A 15669-nucleotide genomic window follows, 5' to 3' on the forward strand; every position below is an offset into this window, starting at 1 on the left:
TAATTCTAAAGCTTTATAATAAGCTCGGGTTAATTATACTCTACTAAAGGATTCTATAGTGTATTCGGGAATTTAGCGCTAAAGATATTAATTAAATCTAGTTTATAGATTATTTTAATAACTACTATATATAGTATAATAATTTAAAGTAAATATAGAGAGTTAAGAAATAGAGGATAAATAGTAATAGAAAGTTAAAGTTAATAGTTATTAATTATATTATTAAAGGAGATAATATATCTTCTAATAAATTAAAGGCCTCTATAATAGATTATTTGAAATTTTGAAATTTATATTACGTATTAAATATATCTAGATTATATAAAGATAATACTCGCTAATAGATAAGATAATCTCTCGATAAGAGTATATTATATTATAAGCGATATAGACTAATCGAATTATTTTAATATATTAATTATCTTATTTATCTCGCTATTTATAATATCTTTCTTATATAATAACGTATATTATATAAAGATAAATCGATTACTTATATACTAAAGATAAATAAACTATCCCTTTATAAGATTGAGAGTTATTTTCTTAATTCTATTAATATTAATAAGAGTATTATAAAAGAAAATCTTAAGATTATTAAAAATATTTATATAAAGTAAATTAAAATTCTACGAGAAGATCTCTATTAAAGTGTTAATCTACGTCTCGTATATAGCGATTAGCTTATATTCGCTCGATTATAAAGTATTAAACGACGTTATACTAAGTAAGAGGCTTCTAATTTTAGTCGAATAATCTAGTTAATATCTATATCGTCTTTGTTTTACATTAAAATAATCTATTTAATAATTATTTATAAAGTCTATTAAGAGAGTACTCTATTACTTAATCTCGAAAAGATAAATAAGACTAACTTAAAAATAGTTAATAGTATTAGTTATTCTTAGAAAACTAAGTAAACGAATTATAAATTTAATAATTTATTATATCTACGATATATTTAGAATTTTTAAAGTTGAAAGAATATCGAGCTAATAGAAAAGAATAATTTCTGAGTATTAGATAAGTTCTTTACTTACTCGTTTTAGGCTTGAATAATTATAATATTCTGGGTATATATCTCGCCTTTTAATAGCGAGTAGAGTTATACTATAATAGAGTATTAACTTATTATCTATATAATCGAAGAGATAAATAAGATCGTAATCTCTATTCGAAAAAATCTATTTATTAAAAAACTAGCTAACGAAAAGAATATTACTCGTTAGAATTATATAAAGTTTTTATAAAGTATAGAGCTATATTTTATTCTAAAATACGATATTAAATAAAGTAATATTAGCTTAATTTCTCGTGCTTTAAATCGAATATATTTCTTTTTCTATAAATCGAGGTTCTATTATTACGCGAAATTAATATTTTAATAAAAGTATTATATTAATTATAATAGCGATAACTCCGCTATCGACGAAAGGCTAGCTCGAATTATTCTTTCTAACTCTCTTATTAATATAACTAAACAACGAGATATATAAAGAGAGATTAATTTATTTGATAAGTATCTTAATAGCGAAATAAAAATTATATTTTATAAGCGGTGTAATTCTTTATTCGATTTTAATTATCTATTTAAGTATATCTCTCTTAATATTTAATTTTTTAGGGATATTAAGGAGTCGTTTTAATTATATTTTAAGATTTATTAGAATAATTATCACTCGATAAAGGATCTCGCTATCGACTTATTTCGATATATTAGAGAGTTATAAGTAGACTCTATATAGTAGAATAATAATCGATCTAATATAAAAGTAATATTAGATCTATTCTTTAATAGCGTAGCGAGTATATCTAAGGTCGTCGATATATATAATAAGTAATTACCCGGTAACTCACTTGCGGATAAGAGTTTTATTAGAAGAAAGAAGGGAGCTAAATTAAGAGTTAAATAATATAGGTGATAGTAATAATGCGAAAGACTTTTATTTAGATATATATAATAAATAGACGTCGTTTTTAAATAAATAGGCTTTATCTAAAGTCTACTTCGAAGTTTATAAGATACGCTATAACCTTATTTTTTAGCTATTAATATTTAATCGCTTAGGCTCTTTACTAATTAATAGTAGTGCTTTAGAAAACCTACTAAGTATATATTTCTTATTAATATATCTAAGAACTACTTTTAAAGCTATATTACGTTATTATTAAATCTTACTATCGCCCTTTAAACTCTCTAACGATTTCTTATATATAGCGATCTATAGAGAAAGGTATTTAAAACTTATTAGAAGCTCTTACGACGTCGATTTAGAATTTAATATTTACGGCTTAAGAGTACCCAGACTAATTAGGTCGCATTATTTGACGGTTTCTTCTTCGTCTAGAAATATGGTCTTAAGTAATTATTAGATAGCAAATTACCTATCTAATTATTATTTATTTAATTCTTCTTCGATAATCTTTAAAACTAAAGCTTTATAATACTATAATATTATATTAATAATAAGGGTTATAGCGTATCTAGAAAAGGTAATATCGCTATCGCTATCGCTATCGAAGAATCTTACTAGAAGATTTCTTCTCCGCCCGTATTTAAAAATATAAATTATTAAATAACTTTATAATTATTTAATTAAGGGGGTAATAAACTTTAATACGCTTAAAAGAATAGTATTTAAAGTATTAATAATCTTTACGATAGCTTAAACGATTAATAAATAAGTATAATAGATCTTTACGAAGAAACGATATTAGGATTTCGCTATAATTAAATTCTTATTTTCTATCTTTATATCGATATCTCTCTATATTAATTCTAATATTAAAATATTATTATTCTAGCTATATTTAAGCTATTCGTCTAATTTTTAAAGCTCTTAATATATAATATCTTTATCTTTTCTCTTATTAATTCTTTATTTATTTATTAGAATATTAACTAATAGAGGTCTACTCTCTTTTTACTTCTATTTCTTTACGATTAATGCGGTTCTAGCTAAAGAATCTTTCCTCTTTTAAAGAATATCTAACTTCTTTATAGCTAGATTAATCTTATTTAACTTATTCTCTTATTCTTTTATTTCCCTTATATATATTCTCTTATTTTCTTTTATAACCCTTACTTTCTCTCTCGCTAAATTCGCTATCCTCTATTTATATTTATTCTCTCTATCTATAATTCTAATAGCGTATATCTTAGCGGCCTTAGTTTACTCTCTTCTATTCACTATATTAATATTATATTTATTATTAGCGATAGTAATCTCTTTAAACTAATATCTAATAATTCTATATAGCTTATATTTATACTAGTCTTTTTAATAAGAATCTCACTTAGTATATAAATTTATAAAATCTTCTATAGTAAGAATAAAGTCGGTTTTATTAGTTTATTTCTTTATAATCTTTATATCTAGAAAGATATTCGCCTCGACGATATCGCCGATATTAGTCTTATAATATAATTTTATATATTTCGCCTAATTTTATATAAGTAACCTCTTTTATATATCGTTTAATCTCGCGAATAATATATAATATATAACTCTTTCTTTAGACTATACGGCTAGAGTCTTTATAAAGATAATATTCTTATAGTAATTATAGTACTCGATAGAATAAATCGTTGTTATTAATTTAGTCTCGCCGAAATATTCTAGAAAGATCTCTTAAATGCACTCGGATTGAGATCGATTAATGATAATATATTATTCTCTTAACATCTTTAAGAGCCGTTTAGTATTCGTTCTTTATTCTTTTGTTAAAGAGGTAGCTAAGTCTATAGATAGTGGGCTAATTAGATCTTTATCGATAAATTAGATGAAATTATTATATATATTTAATGCATAGGCTATATAATTAGCTCGCTATTATATGCTTAATAGAGGATAGATACTTCTAGATAATAGCTACTATACGACGAGACGTATATTCGGGTTATCGATATCTATTTCGAAAGCGTCGGTAGCGATAAGGAATCGAACTCTAAAAGTTGATGTCTCAAATTCGATAGCTATAATTTTTAGTTTCTCTTTATTTATTTCGCTATTATAAGTTCGAAAGAGTCTTTTTACCTCTCTTACTATTTAATCTACGTTTATATATTATTAAATTAATTAATTAATAATCTTATAGTTAAGGCGAATAGTATTAGCGTAAATAATAATCTTATTAGATATATAAATCGATCTTTATATTAAGAAACGAAGATTCTCGAAAGAATTCTTCGGTTTTTATAGGGCCTTAATACTAAGTATAATATTTTTATAATTAATAGAAGTCTTTATAATCTCGATAAGTTCATCGTCTTCGAAATCGACTAAACGTTAATAGATATCTAATAACTAACTATCTAACGTCGTCGAGGTCTCGAATTAAGATATATTTAAAGTTAATACTTTTATATTATAAAGCTTACTATATTTAAAATAAAAGCTATTATCTTATTAATAAATTATATATATTTTATTAATAGTAATAAAGCTAAGTCGTAAGATAAAATCGATATTCTCTATTATAATAATTTTAAATATATTATTATCTATAAAGATTTTAGAGCTAATAAGCATATATATATAGAATTCTTTAGCGATATTATATAGATTATTCTTATTATTACTCTCGCCGTTTAAGATAAAAGCTCTAATATTAAATAGTATATTAATTTTTCTTTATTAATTTAGCTATAATATATTAAATAAGTAGATAATTATCGCTACGTTATTCGATTTTAATAGAGATAGAGAGTAAAAGATAAGACTCTTTTTAAAGTCTATTCTTGCTATTAAAATAACGTCTTTATCGTTAAATAAATAATAAATTATTTATATCTATTTCAATTTAAGCCTATTTTTGACCTCGCTTAGGTTTATATACTATTGCTCGACTTTATAACTCGATTAGAGTATAATATTATTAAATATTTATATTATCTAGATACTTTAAGATATCGACGATTTTATAGCTAATTACTATCGTTATATTAAAAGTAGGATATTAAATATTAGATTTAAAAGTAGTATAGAAGAAGATATTAATATTGCTAATAGTATATAAGATACTATTAAAATCACGGTAACCACTCTGCTTCCTCCGCACTTTCGCGATATCTAGAATCTTATCTTAATAAGAGCGAGGAAGAGTTCGACCCGCTACTCGTTTTTTAAAATTCTATAAAATCGCTAAAGTAATCTCCGCTTTACTTCCGTGCGCGGGGAATTAAATATATAAATTTTTAAATTTCTTTCGATCCGAATTATTAAAAGTTTTTAGACTTCGCTATTATATAGAGGAAGAATATTACTATAAGATATAGAGAGGTTAATATCTAAAGTTCGAAGATATCTCGTCGTCGTCGTTATAAAGAAAGTTAGATATTTAAATATTTCTAATATATTCTATATTTATATAAGCTCGTTCTAAGCGCGCTAATCGCGTTAATATTATTTAAGATATATATACTATAATTTCTTTAACTTCTAAGCGAAGCGTATTTGAGTTAATATATATTTCTATAGAGGGCGTATCTCGAGTATTCGACTTTCTAATTAAGGGTAATATAATAAATCTACCTAAATAATTCCTTAACTTAATTCGTTATATAATCTTTTAATAATACTAAAGATAATATACTATTATTTAGAATTTTTCTAATAAAGATTAATTAGCTAAAGGTGAATACTATAAGCGTTAGCGGAGATCGCGGTCTTAGATTAGCTTATACGATAATAATAAGCTATTCGATTTTAATAAAAGGCTTAAATACTTAATTAGCGACCTCGATAGATTTATTCGCCCCGCGATTAACTTTAAAGAATTATATAATAATCGTGAAAGAATCGTTAAAAGTCGCGAATTTCGTATTTCGATTAATTATTACAGGTATCTTATATAAAATAACGGTTAATATAGCGATTCCAGGGTTTCCTACTTAGACTCTAGAGGGGGGGTATGCCGTAATAAGCTTGCGATATGATTGGCCCCCGAAGGTAGCTAGGATGGTGCTCAAGTAGGACGTTCTGGACGAGGGAGGAAGACGTTTGTGTTTCTTCAGTACACTCCGGAACACACTTCGATGGGTCGAGGCAGCCAGCGGCAAAGAAGGGTGAGTCGTACTGTGAACGAAAGATGAGAAGGGGAGGGCCGAAGTGGTGGGCAACGTAAATGCGAAAGGCATGTTCTCTCATGCAGGGTGAACGGCAGGCAATATGCCAGAGCAAGTGTCAGTCGAAGGGGGAGACGTCCTAATAAGTCGATAGGAGTAGCATCAATGAGCATGTTTTGCCGCTTTCGAATGCTCTTCTCTTACAGAAAGTGCATACATGTAGCTTAAAGATTGCTTCTCAATTGATTTCATCTTTGAACATTATTGTGAACCGAAAGCGTTAAATCTATTACGAAAGACAGTGTCACTTGGATTCATGCCTAGAACCGACGTGGAAATAAGTATACAACAAGTTTCAATGCTTCAGACGTTCACTCTTTTTTGATGCAGTCTTTTCACCGTAGCTACCCTGCATTCGTGCTGTCTCCGAAAGCTTCGAAATTTCCTCATCAGGAATTTGCCGCCTGGTGCCGCCAACAGTATTCCTACCCCCCATTTACCAATGGACGAGCAGCTTCAAGATTGCCCAAGTCCATTTTTCGCAGACTCACAAGTTTCCTGATGGATTGAATAGTCTTCTGTCTCCGCCTTTCATGTGAAGTCGCGCTTCCAATTTCAAAGGACGCGCCATGGATATAGCAGAAACGATAAGCTGCCAGTGCAACGAGTGCAATATTCTCATTTGTATCTCGTTAAATGATTGGATCGAAGTTTCGACTTCTTATTCAACGTATGAAAGCCCAGGGGCTTTCACGGATCCAGGCCTAGAAATGGTGGAGCAGATCCGAGAGGGATCCAAGGACTCGGAGTTGGAGGGTTGCTTGGTGAAACCTTTGCGATGCCACCGCTGCAAGACGACGTTGGGAGTGAGGTGCGTGGAGGCACCGGTCGAGAAGAGGACGAATGTGTAAGCAGAAGTTTCGTTAGTGTATTGTTCCTAGTAAAGACAGTGATCCATTGTAAGATACCAACAATGCTGTTGAAGTCCATTACGCCTCTCCATGGTTCTAGAAGCGGCTGCTTGGTTTGGAGAAAAACTCCGCTCTTGTGACAGGTCTAGATCATGAGGGACTAACTCTCCGCCCTGTAGCAACCGCAGCTACCTCAAGCTTACCAAGATGACCATGAAGTCTATCACATCAGGCAATCTTGTGGAAGCAAAACCCAAGAAACGCCAGAACAATGTTCTGGACACCAGCCCAAAAGACCCTTTGGCTTCTATGCCGAATTTGTCAGGGCCAACATCGTCCAAGCAGCGATCAGTACCCCACCGAAGGGGCAGCGAGATTGAAGATACCGAAGCACCTTCTTCTGGTCAAATCTTCGAGCTGAACATTGGACAAACCGCTGATCTTATGCCAATTCTCGGGGAGCAGAGAAGAGATATTGACCGTGTCATGGCAAGTGTGAACATTTTGCAGCAAGACATGATCTCTGTCAGGGAATCTGTCCAGCATTTGGAGGATAGGAGAGACCAGGCATCTCAAGATTTCGCTGGGGACGTTGATCTGCTCACGGATAGTATTACAAAGGTCAGCAGCAGACTGAGTGAGCTTGACGCACTTAAGCTCGAGATGAAAATGATGCAGCAGCGTATCAAGCGCATGGAGGATTCAAGGCCAACGGGGCGGCGATCATCTACAGGACTAGGTTCTGCACAGGTATCGAACCGACCATCGCCTACAATCGACGAAAAAGCAATTCCACGCAATGACGCAACGTCAAATGGATTGCTTTTATCAGCTACTCAATCACCAATGTCCGCATATTTTGACGGCTTGTTGGCACCCCAGAAAACCGCCTCTGAGAGACATAATGCGGTGGATGGAGGCGATCCACCTTTTCAACGGCTCTCATTGGGATCCAAAGCCGAAGCGCTGCCACCCCAGAAAATAGTTGCCACGAGGCCAAGAACGCTCATCAATGGCACCGCCAGCAGAGGAAGCCACACCTCAGTCAACATGCCACCTCCCCAAATACCACGTAAGGGGCCAGACCAGAGTACCATCAGGCACGGGAGCTCAACCGCCAGTGATGTGGCTACTCCTCGCACAGCATCGACGTCTATCACGGGTAATACGGATTCAACCATTCTTTCACGAAATATATCTCAATTGCAAGAGACTTCCACTGGCTCTCATCAAAATAACCAAGACGACCATAAATACGATGATGAGCTTGTCGACGACGTCCGCCCTCAGTCATCGACTGGGTCATCAACTAGGAATTCTTGGCAGCCAGCAGGCAAGACTGCTCAGAATCGAGCAGATCAAAGCGCCCAGCAGCCTCCACCCAAGACCAAACGCCGACAAAGTGTGCCAGTGGCTCCTCCCATTTCCGAGCCCAGCGACGGCAACAAGACAGCTCGCGGCCGCACCACCCATCGCAACAGCAAGCGCCGCAAGACCACCGCTTTCGATGCGAGCACTCCAAGCACTTCAGTCTGGGACGTCGACTCTCGAGACTCGAGATCTAGTAGCGGTCGACGTGATGAGCATGGTCTTCTCCACAGAGCTAATGGTGAGGTTGATGGAAGATCTGCACGATATCAGAACCTGGAGAGTAAGGGGGGAAGAAGCCTGGAAAGAGGGACAGAGACGGCTATCTACTGAAGCCGGATGGCACGAGGGATCCTCGGTCTGTGAAGAGTGTGAATCAATGGAAGAAGAAGAAGGCGGAGGCGGAGCTGTCAGGATGAGTGATGGGAGGGTGAGGGTGCTGTATCGCACTTCTCGAAATGAGGGGTTTGAAGGGCTTGCCATCGCATATGGTACCATACTGGCTTTTGCTGTCTAAGTGGGGATGCAATACCATGCTACTGCTCAGTATTTATCACAGCACAATGGTTGCTTGGTATCAGAATATGAGAGCTATACCTGCTGGTCTCCACCCCTGACGAATGCGACACAGCAGGACGGCTAGATCTTCGGTATCGAGCTTACCATAAGCCTTACAATCAAGTTACGTCATCAGAATCATGCTATTGCAAGCTGCTCGATTGATCTAAAACACTTTGCATGCTATGCTATCGCAAAATCACGACTCGCTAATTTTTGCTGAACCTCATTTCCGCTCGCTCACAAACATGCATGCAATCTCAACCCTTACACACAAGAAAACCATACCCGTTGAACCCCGCAAGCAGGGCCAACGGGCTGGCGAAAGAGTCGTACTAGTAGTGGGCAATGACCCAAACCACACCGCGACTCAACCCGTAAGTCCTAACTCTTGCCGGTAGCATTGTTGGTGTTGGAAGTAGCCTCGTCAATCTCTCTGCCCTTTCCCTTGTCCTTGCTCGATCCTTCGCCGTTCTTGCTCGCTCCAAGCGCAGCGGTGCTCTCACGACTCTTGCGATCCTCAGCCACCTTGAACTTGTCCTTCTCGACTTCGACGACGAAAACTTTCTCTCCCGGCTTTCTGATATTCTTGCTGATGCCGACGAAGAATTCGCAGCGGAAGCGTAGAAACTCCTTGTCTCTTGCCGATGTCGCACCAATCCTTGGTTCCACGACCGTGATTTCATCCCCAGTCCTCAGTCTGCCCCATAAGTACTCCCCTCTCCCTTTCTTCAACTTTACTCCGTTAACCAGCACATACAGAGACGCGTGCGTGCGTAAGATCGCCTCCAGCTTTGGATGATTCACCCAGTTCTTCTTGTCGGCGTCGATGTCGGCCTCGATCCCTGGGTACCACATCTGGATGTCGAGGGCTTGCTTGGGGATACGGTCGTCTCTGGGGTTGGGGTGAACGAACGTGGAGTCGGGTTTGCGGCCGTAGGTGGTTAATCGCTCTGTGATGTAGATGGCGGGTGTATGGATGGAGCCGCGTGTGGGCTGGAGGTTGCCGAAGCGGAGAGGAGGCTTGACAAAGGATGCGGTTGCTGTCGGGGCAAGATGGGCCGTCGCGTCAAAAATCGCGGTGCCGGTCATGGGTTGGGGGATGGTAGAAGTTGGGTCCGCGTGCGAAGATGTGGGGCGTGAAGAGGCTCGCGAGATGGGGCGAGAGGTGGTGCGAGATGCTGCTTTTGCTGCTTTCTTGGCTTTAGCAGCAGCGAGTGCTTCTTCGAGACGTAAGACTTCATCTTCACTGTCCCCGTCATATCCCATCATGATGTCATCATCCTCTGCTCCAAAGTGTTGAGACGACTCGCGGCTGTTGAATGCTGTCGTTGGCAAGTCGTCATTGCTCTTGAATGCTCCACGTGACTGTTGGCCATCTTGATATCCGCCGTAGTTACTACCTCGTAGGCCGGGTATGGACATTGGAGACATGCTCTTCTGTCTAAGATCTTCGATCGACGCGCGACGCGCCGCAGAATATCCCTCAAACGTGTTAGGTAGCTCGCCAGGTGGGTGTTCAATACCAGTAGTCTTGGGTCGCTTAGAAGCTCCTTCGAATTCGGGAGGTAGCATATCTTGGCTGGAACGCTTGGAGTTAGGCTGAGAAGACGGAGAGTCGCGGTCTTTGGACAATTTTGGGGTGGCGGGCTTGCCATTCTCCGCTCGAGCAGATGCGCCAGATCCAGTAGACGTCATGTTGAGCTGACCAACGAGTACCTCAGTACCAAGCAGACTGGGTGCAGCTCCGCTGTGTGTAGGACCAGGTAAGCGTTGTGAATGCTGAACGTCGTCTTTTGTGGTCCCTCGATTTGTATTTTGTTGATGATCGGCATGGGTGTTAGACACATTTGCCGCGCTAGCGTCTTCTGGGCTGCCAGCACGAGAATCATTGTAAAGACCTTCGGAAGATTGGTCGTAGCTTCCAGGCCCATGTCCATGTCCATGTACTCGCAACGCGCGATTACCCTCTGTACCAAGGGCGCCGGAGCTAGCAAGTGCAGACGTTCCAATCTCGCCGAAAAGCCGATTTGGCTGCGGTTGAACTCCCATATTGTTTGCAGAAATTTGGGGTGGCGGACACGTCATGTCCAGCGGTGGGGCATCGGCCCAGTTTGCTTGCTGATGGTTTCGAGCCACCATCGATGGAGTCTCTCCCCATACGTTCCGTGTGACGTCCGGAACCCAAGCTCGAGCACGTTTAGACGCACGAGGATCTTCGGTCGCATCCCCGACTGGTTCTTCTGCTCTATCATCTTCCTCATCGCCAATGCTCAGCTGAGATGCATGAGCGTTCAGGAAGCGCTCGGCTGGGTCACTAAGAACACAGTCAGACGCATCTGCTGGGCCTTCAGCGACGCGAACCCATGGATGGTCTAACAATTCCTCGTCGGAAGCACGCTCAGAGGGATCTGTGACGAGCATCCCAGATAGAAAGTCGATGCCCAGGTGTGATACGCCTACCATCCTCAAGCGCTCCCAGTTCACCGGCTTGTGCATCACATTCCACAGCATATCCTCACCCTGAGGATCGTGTCTAGCAATAAAAGGTGCTTGTCCAGATAGCAAGTGGTAAAGCACGGCACCAAGACCCCATAAGTCAACAGAGTGCTGGTAGGGGAACGTGTGATCGTACCTGATACACTGTATCAGTACGACATGCCCTACAGGCGACATGGCCTCTACTTACTTTGGATTTGTACGCGAACGCTTGGATGGCAATGAGGCTTTGACTCTGTTATATCCCGGATAGACCTCAGGGGCACAGTACATCATCGTGCCACAGAAAGTCTTGAGGAAAGTCTCTTTGTTGGTGACGATTTTCGAGAGTCCAAAGTCGGATAGCTTGAAGACATAGGGGCAATCACTTTCCATCAGGACGTTGTCGGGCTTAAGATCCCGGTGGGTGATACCACGTTGATGCAGGTAGTCCAGAGCCTGCAAAATCTGTCGAGCGACATGCATCGACATATACTCCGGCATTGGAGCTCCATTACGGGTCCACGCGCCGAGGTCTCCATAACGAACGTACTCCATTACAATGAAGAGCCACTGAGCTGTCTCATGATGGTCGACATACTTCACGATGTTGGGCTGGTGAGGTGTCAGTCTTGCCGCGTCTTCTTGGAGAGTAGGAGCACTTACATGACGTAAGCCCTTGATGACATTGAGCTCATTGTAGATCTTGCTTGAAAGGCTCCCATCTTTGACAAGACGACTCTTGTCCAACTGTTTCACAGCAAACACTACACCATCTCTCTTCGAGGACACCTTGTATACGTTTGCAAAGGCTCCCGAGCCAACAAAGCCAACAACGTTATACTTGGCACCACCACTCCAATGCATGCCGTGGGAGTTGGCTCCAGTCGCAGCTGCCAACAGAGATGTGTGGGGCGAAGTGTCCGGCCTCACGCCCTGCGGCAAGGCGTGCATAGGGACCTGCTTCTGGGTCAGATTCTGTGCCAGCAAAAAGTTGTAGAAGCTTTGAATCTTACTGGGGGGTACGACCGGAGCATTACCGTTTCGTGCAGCTTGAGCAAGAAATCCATGTTGTCGTTCTGCTTGCTCAACACACTTGATGTATGCATAACAATTCTGGGTGTACTTTTCAATGCCGACTTCGCTCCTCATGGGCATCTTGACACTGAATCTGATAGACTGTCCGCGCTGTTTTCCCTGGAGAGGAAGCTCAATGGTATCACCGTTACAAAGGGTATGTTGTGATTCGCGATTGGTATCCGAGGAGTCGCCCTTAGGGCCGTGTAAGACGATATCGTCAATGATTGTGCCATTAGTGGAAGTGTCCTCGATCATGAGACTTCCGTTATTCTTCATGAAGATTCGAAAGTGGCGATTACTAATCATGTAGGTGTCATGATTGGTGAGCAACAAGTCGCACCTCGCAGGGTTGCGGCCAAAGGTAAAACCTAGGCCAAGATTGTGAACCTTTGAGGAAAATCGAAGAGCAATATCCTTTGCGGGTCCATCCCATTTTGACTGGTTCGGATCAGGAGGCTGGGCACTTAAGTTCTCGGAATCGTCAGATTCGTCACCTGATCTTGTATCGCCTCCAGTAGTCATGTCTTCGTCAGGAGCTTTGTATATGTGAGACATGCCATGATTCTGTAGAATATGTTGAGGTGCTGCATTAGCAGTAAGCTCGACAGCCTCATGAGCTGCCGGTGATGTAGGGAGGAGGATGCAGATGATGTCTGATTCATCTTGCTCGCTGAGCATGCTATTGAAGCCTTCTTGACGAGCGACTGGCTGAGTAGCTGGTTGGGTGCATTGTTCTTCCATGGCGTCGAAACCTTTGTATTGAGGAGCGGCTATAGGTAGTCGGCCGTTGCAATTGACCCCTTCTTTGTGTAAAGGCTAAGGTCGAGACAAGTTAGATCCCGCACTACTCAATGGTTCTGACACATAGATGGTGTGAAATGCTCGATACACGACAAAGTATTTATTGTGGCCGGGAAGAACCGAGGCAAATGGAAAGCGGGGAAGTTGTAATGGGAGGACGGTGGCATAGACTTACAACACGATGCTTGAGACGTACAGTGAGCCGAGTGCCTCCAGGTATTATCTCAGTGCTCTCAGAAGACGAGCTACGAACGATCTCGTCGAGGGCACTGTCATCGAACTCTTCTTGATGAGGATAGTCAAAGCGGTTGACACGAGAGTCGATAACCTTCTGGTTGTCAAGATTGCAGTCACGGGGAATAACGGCCTCTTCTTCACCAAGGTCGTAGTCGCCCCCGTCGACGGCGCTAGCGTCACCAAGGTGGAGGTCACCGTGACCCCGAGTAGGTAACTGGGACGAGACCTCTAAATAGTCTAGGTCACCAAAGGGTAAATCCTCGCGATAGTCTGTGTCGGGTTGACTATCAGGGATCTCAGCTGGGAGGTATGGGTCAGGCTGGCTATCAGGGATTTCAGCTGGGAGGTATGGGTCAGGCTGGCTATCCGGGATTTCAGCCGGAAGCTCTGAGCGTGTGCTCTGGTACTCTTCATGCTGGTCAGCGTTGTCATCTTCGTAAAGCGAGAAACGAGAGCGATGATTGTCTCCTTGGCTAGGGTTGTTACGAGTGACGAAAGACATGATTGCAAGGTCGTAGTGCTATATTTGTGCGTTGTGTTGGGGTTGTGTCAGGCGAGTGCGGAGGTCGCAGGGTGAGTCAGTGCGGCACCACTTCTGCGAATTGCAGAGGGGCAACACTGTGTAGAAAGCTTGAAGCAGAATCTTTGAAGGCCTTGATGGCCACGTTGAAAGCACACAAGCTTGATGGAAGAGAAGTCGGGGAAATGGGGAAGGGTGGTAGGTTGGAAGGTTGAGGGAGGAGGAAAGATAAATGAGATTTTCGGGCATACATAGCAACCACCCCGGTCACACAAATCGGTCTAACCTCGGGCGATAGCAACCAGCTACTTTCAATATGACACTTGTTGTAAGATCTTCCACCCTCATCAACCATCGTCACCACATCACCTTTAGATGTATGTCTCCTGTCCTATTGCTCTATCCCTTGTCCTCTTGCCGTGTCGTCCGAGTCTTGAGGCTAACTGGCATGCAGCCTCAGTATTGGCATTGCAATAATGCCTTTCATTAACTGGCTCAAAAGTAGGCAATCCAAACCGCAAGCAGCACACGAAGACGAACGGCCTTTGACCGCAAATCGTCGACGCCTAAGAGGTACTGATAAAAGCCGTCTAGAACGATCTGGCAACGTCTCTGGGCTTCAGGCAACGCTCACAAGGCAAGAAATACACGAAAAGCCGACGTAAGAAACAATAGCAGCACAGCAATTGAAGAGAAACTGACAGAGAGAAAGGACTGGCAGCGCAAAGCCGGAGAAAGGCAACAAGAAACGAAAGCAGCCAAAGCAAAGGGACGATTCCAATAAGAGCACAAAGATGGCAAAAATCAAGCAGGCACTTGGGCGGTTGATAAGGAGGACGGGAAAGGGAAGGAGGAGAAGCCAGAGAGGTATGTACAAGTACAATAGAAAGAGAAACTCAAGGCTTGCAGTCATTTTTGGTTACTGGCGGGAGATCGACAAGTCTAACGATATTGGTTCTAGACGCCCTGGACCAACTGAGGCCAGCGGAACACAGAATGCCATTGGATCCATGATGTTTCTGAGGGTGAGTGGAATGAGAAGAGTATGATGTTACAATGCAGTCAGTGGTCTTGTGGAGAGCAGCTCTATCTATGTGGCCCCCTGCGTCTGGTGGCTACAGAAAACTTCCTCTGAACATTCCAAGACATTCCCGTCTCAGCAAACATCGAGAAAAGCTAACGCATATGTCTTGCATACAGGTAATTGTTCCAAAGAAGACGGCAGAATCCTCCTGTGCAAAGGCCGGGTTGTAAAAGCACATTTGGCCAACAGATCTGGCTATTTCGGTGCAATTTTCAGTTGGATGGTGCTTCAAGCTACTCAATGAAGTTTGTGTACCGTCTGTCTACATTGCTTCTCCCATCCTAATAGTAGCCTGTGCTTTCTGAATATCCAATTCAAGATTTCCAATCCATCGACATATTTCCCAGTTCTATACACCGCTCTCCCACTTTAAAGAGAATGGCAGGTGTGCCAGTGGAAATGCTAACATTATTTGCTGGTCCATACTCTCCAACTTTCTTTCCCTCACAACCACATGCTCGTCTTCTCCATGCGCTCATACCCTAAGAATATTCGGTGAGGCTGGGCTGCCGGAGAACGATGGCACCACTCCGCTTACCTTCGCAGATTTCGCAGATTTTGAGCC

At 40.7% G+C, this 15669-nt stretch overlaps 2 protein-coding genes across 2 annotated transcripts; one reads left to right on the plus strand and one right to left on the minus strand.

The window, feature by feature from the left end:
* Positions 1–6696: 6696 nt before the first annotated feature.
* HO173_009309 (uncharacterized protein) lies at positions 6697–8679 on the plus strand (the record flags this gene model as incomplete). The annotated part of the gene is made up of 2 exons (XM_037311200.1): positions 6697–6974; positions 7158–8679. The coding sequence occupies 2 exons, from the start codon at positions 6697–6699 to the stop codon at positions 8677–8679; spliced, it is 1800 nt and encodes a 599-aa protein (XP_037161857.1).
* Positions 8680–9288: 609 nt separating this feature from the next.
* HO173_009310 (uncharacterized protein) lies at positions 9289–14002 on the minus strand (the record flags this gene model as incomplete). Its single annotated transcript, XM_037311201.1, has 4 exons — positions 9289–11539; positions 11594–11997; positions 12049–13278; positions 13439–14002. The coding sequence occupies 4 exons, from the start codon at positions 14000–14002 to the stop codon at positions 9289–9291; spliced, it is 4449 nt and encodes a 1482-aa protein (XP_037161858.1).
* Between the last annotated feature and the right edge of the window lie 1667 nt (positions 14003–15669).

Source organism: Letharia columbiana (genome assembly GCF_014066305.1).
Source record: "Letharia columbiana isolate WasteWater2 chromosome Unknown Sc0000039_s0, whole genome shotgun sequence".
Lineage (NCBI taxonomy): Eukaryota > Fungi > Ascomycota > Lecanoromycetes > Lecanorales > Parmeliaceae > Letharia > Letharia columbiana.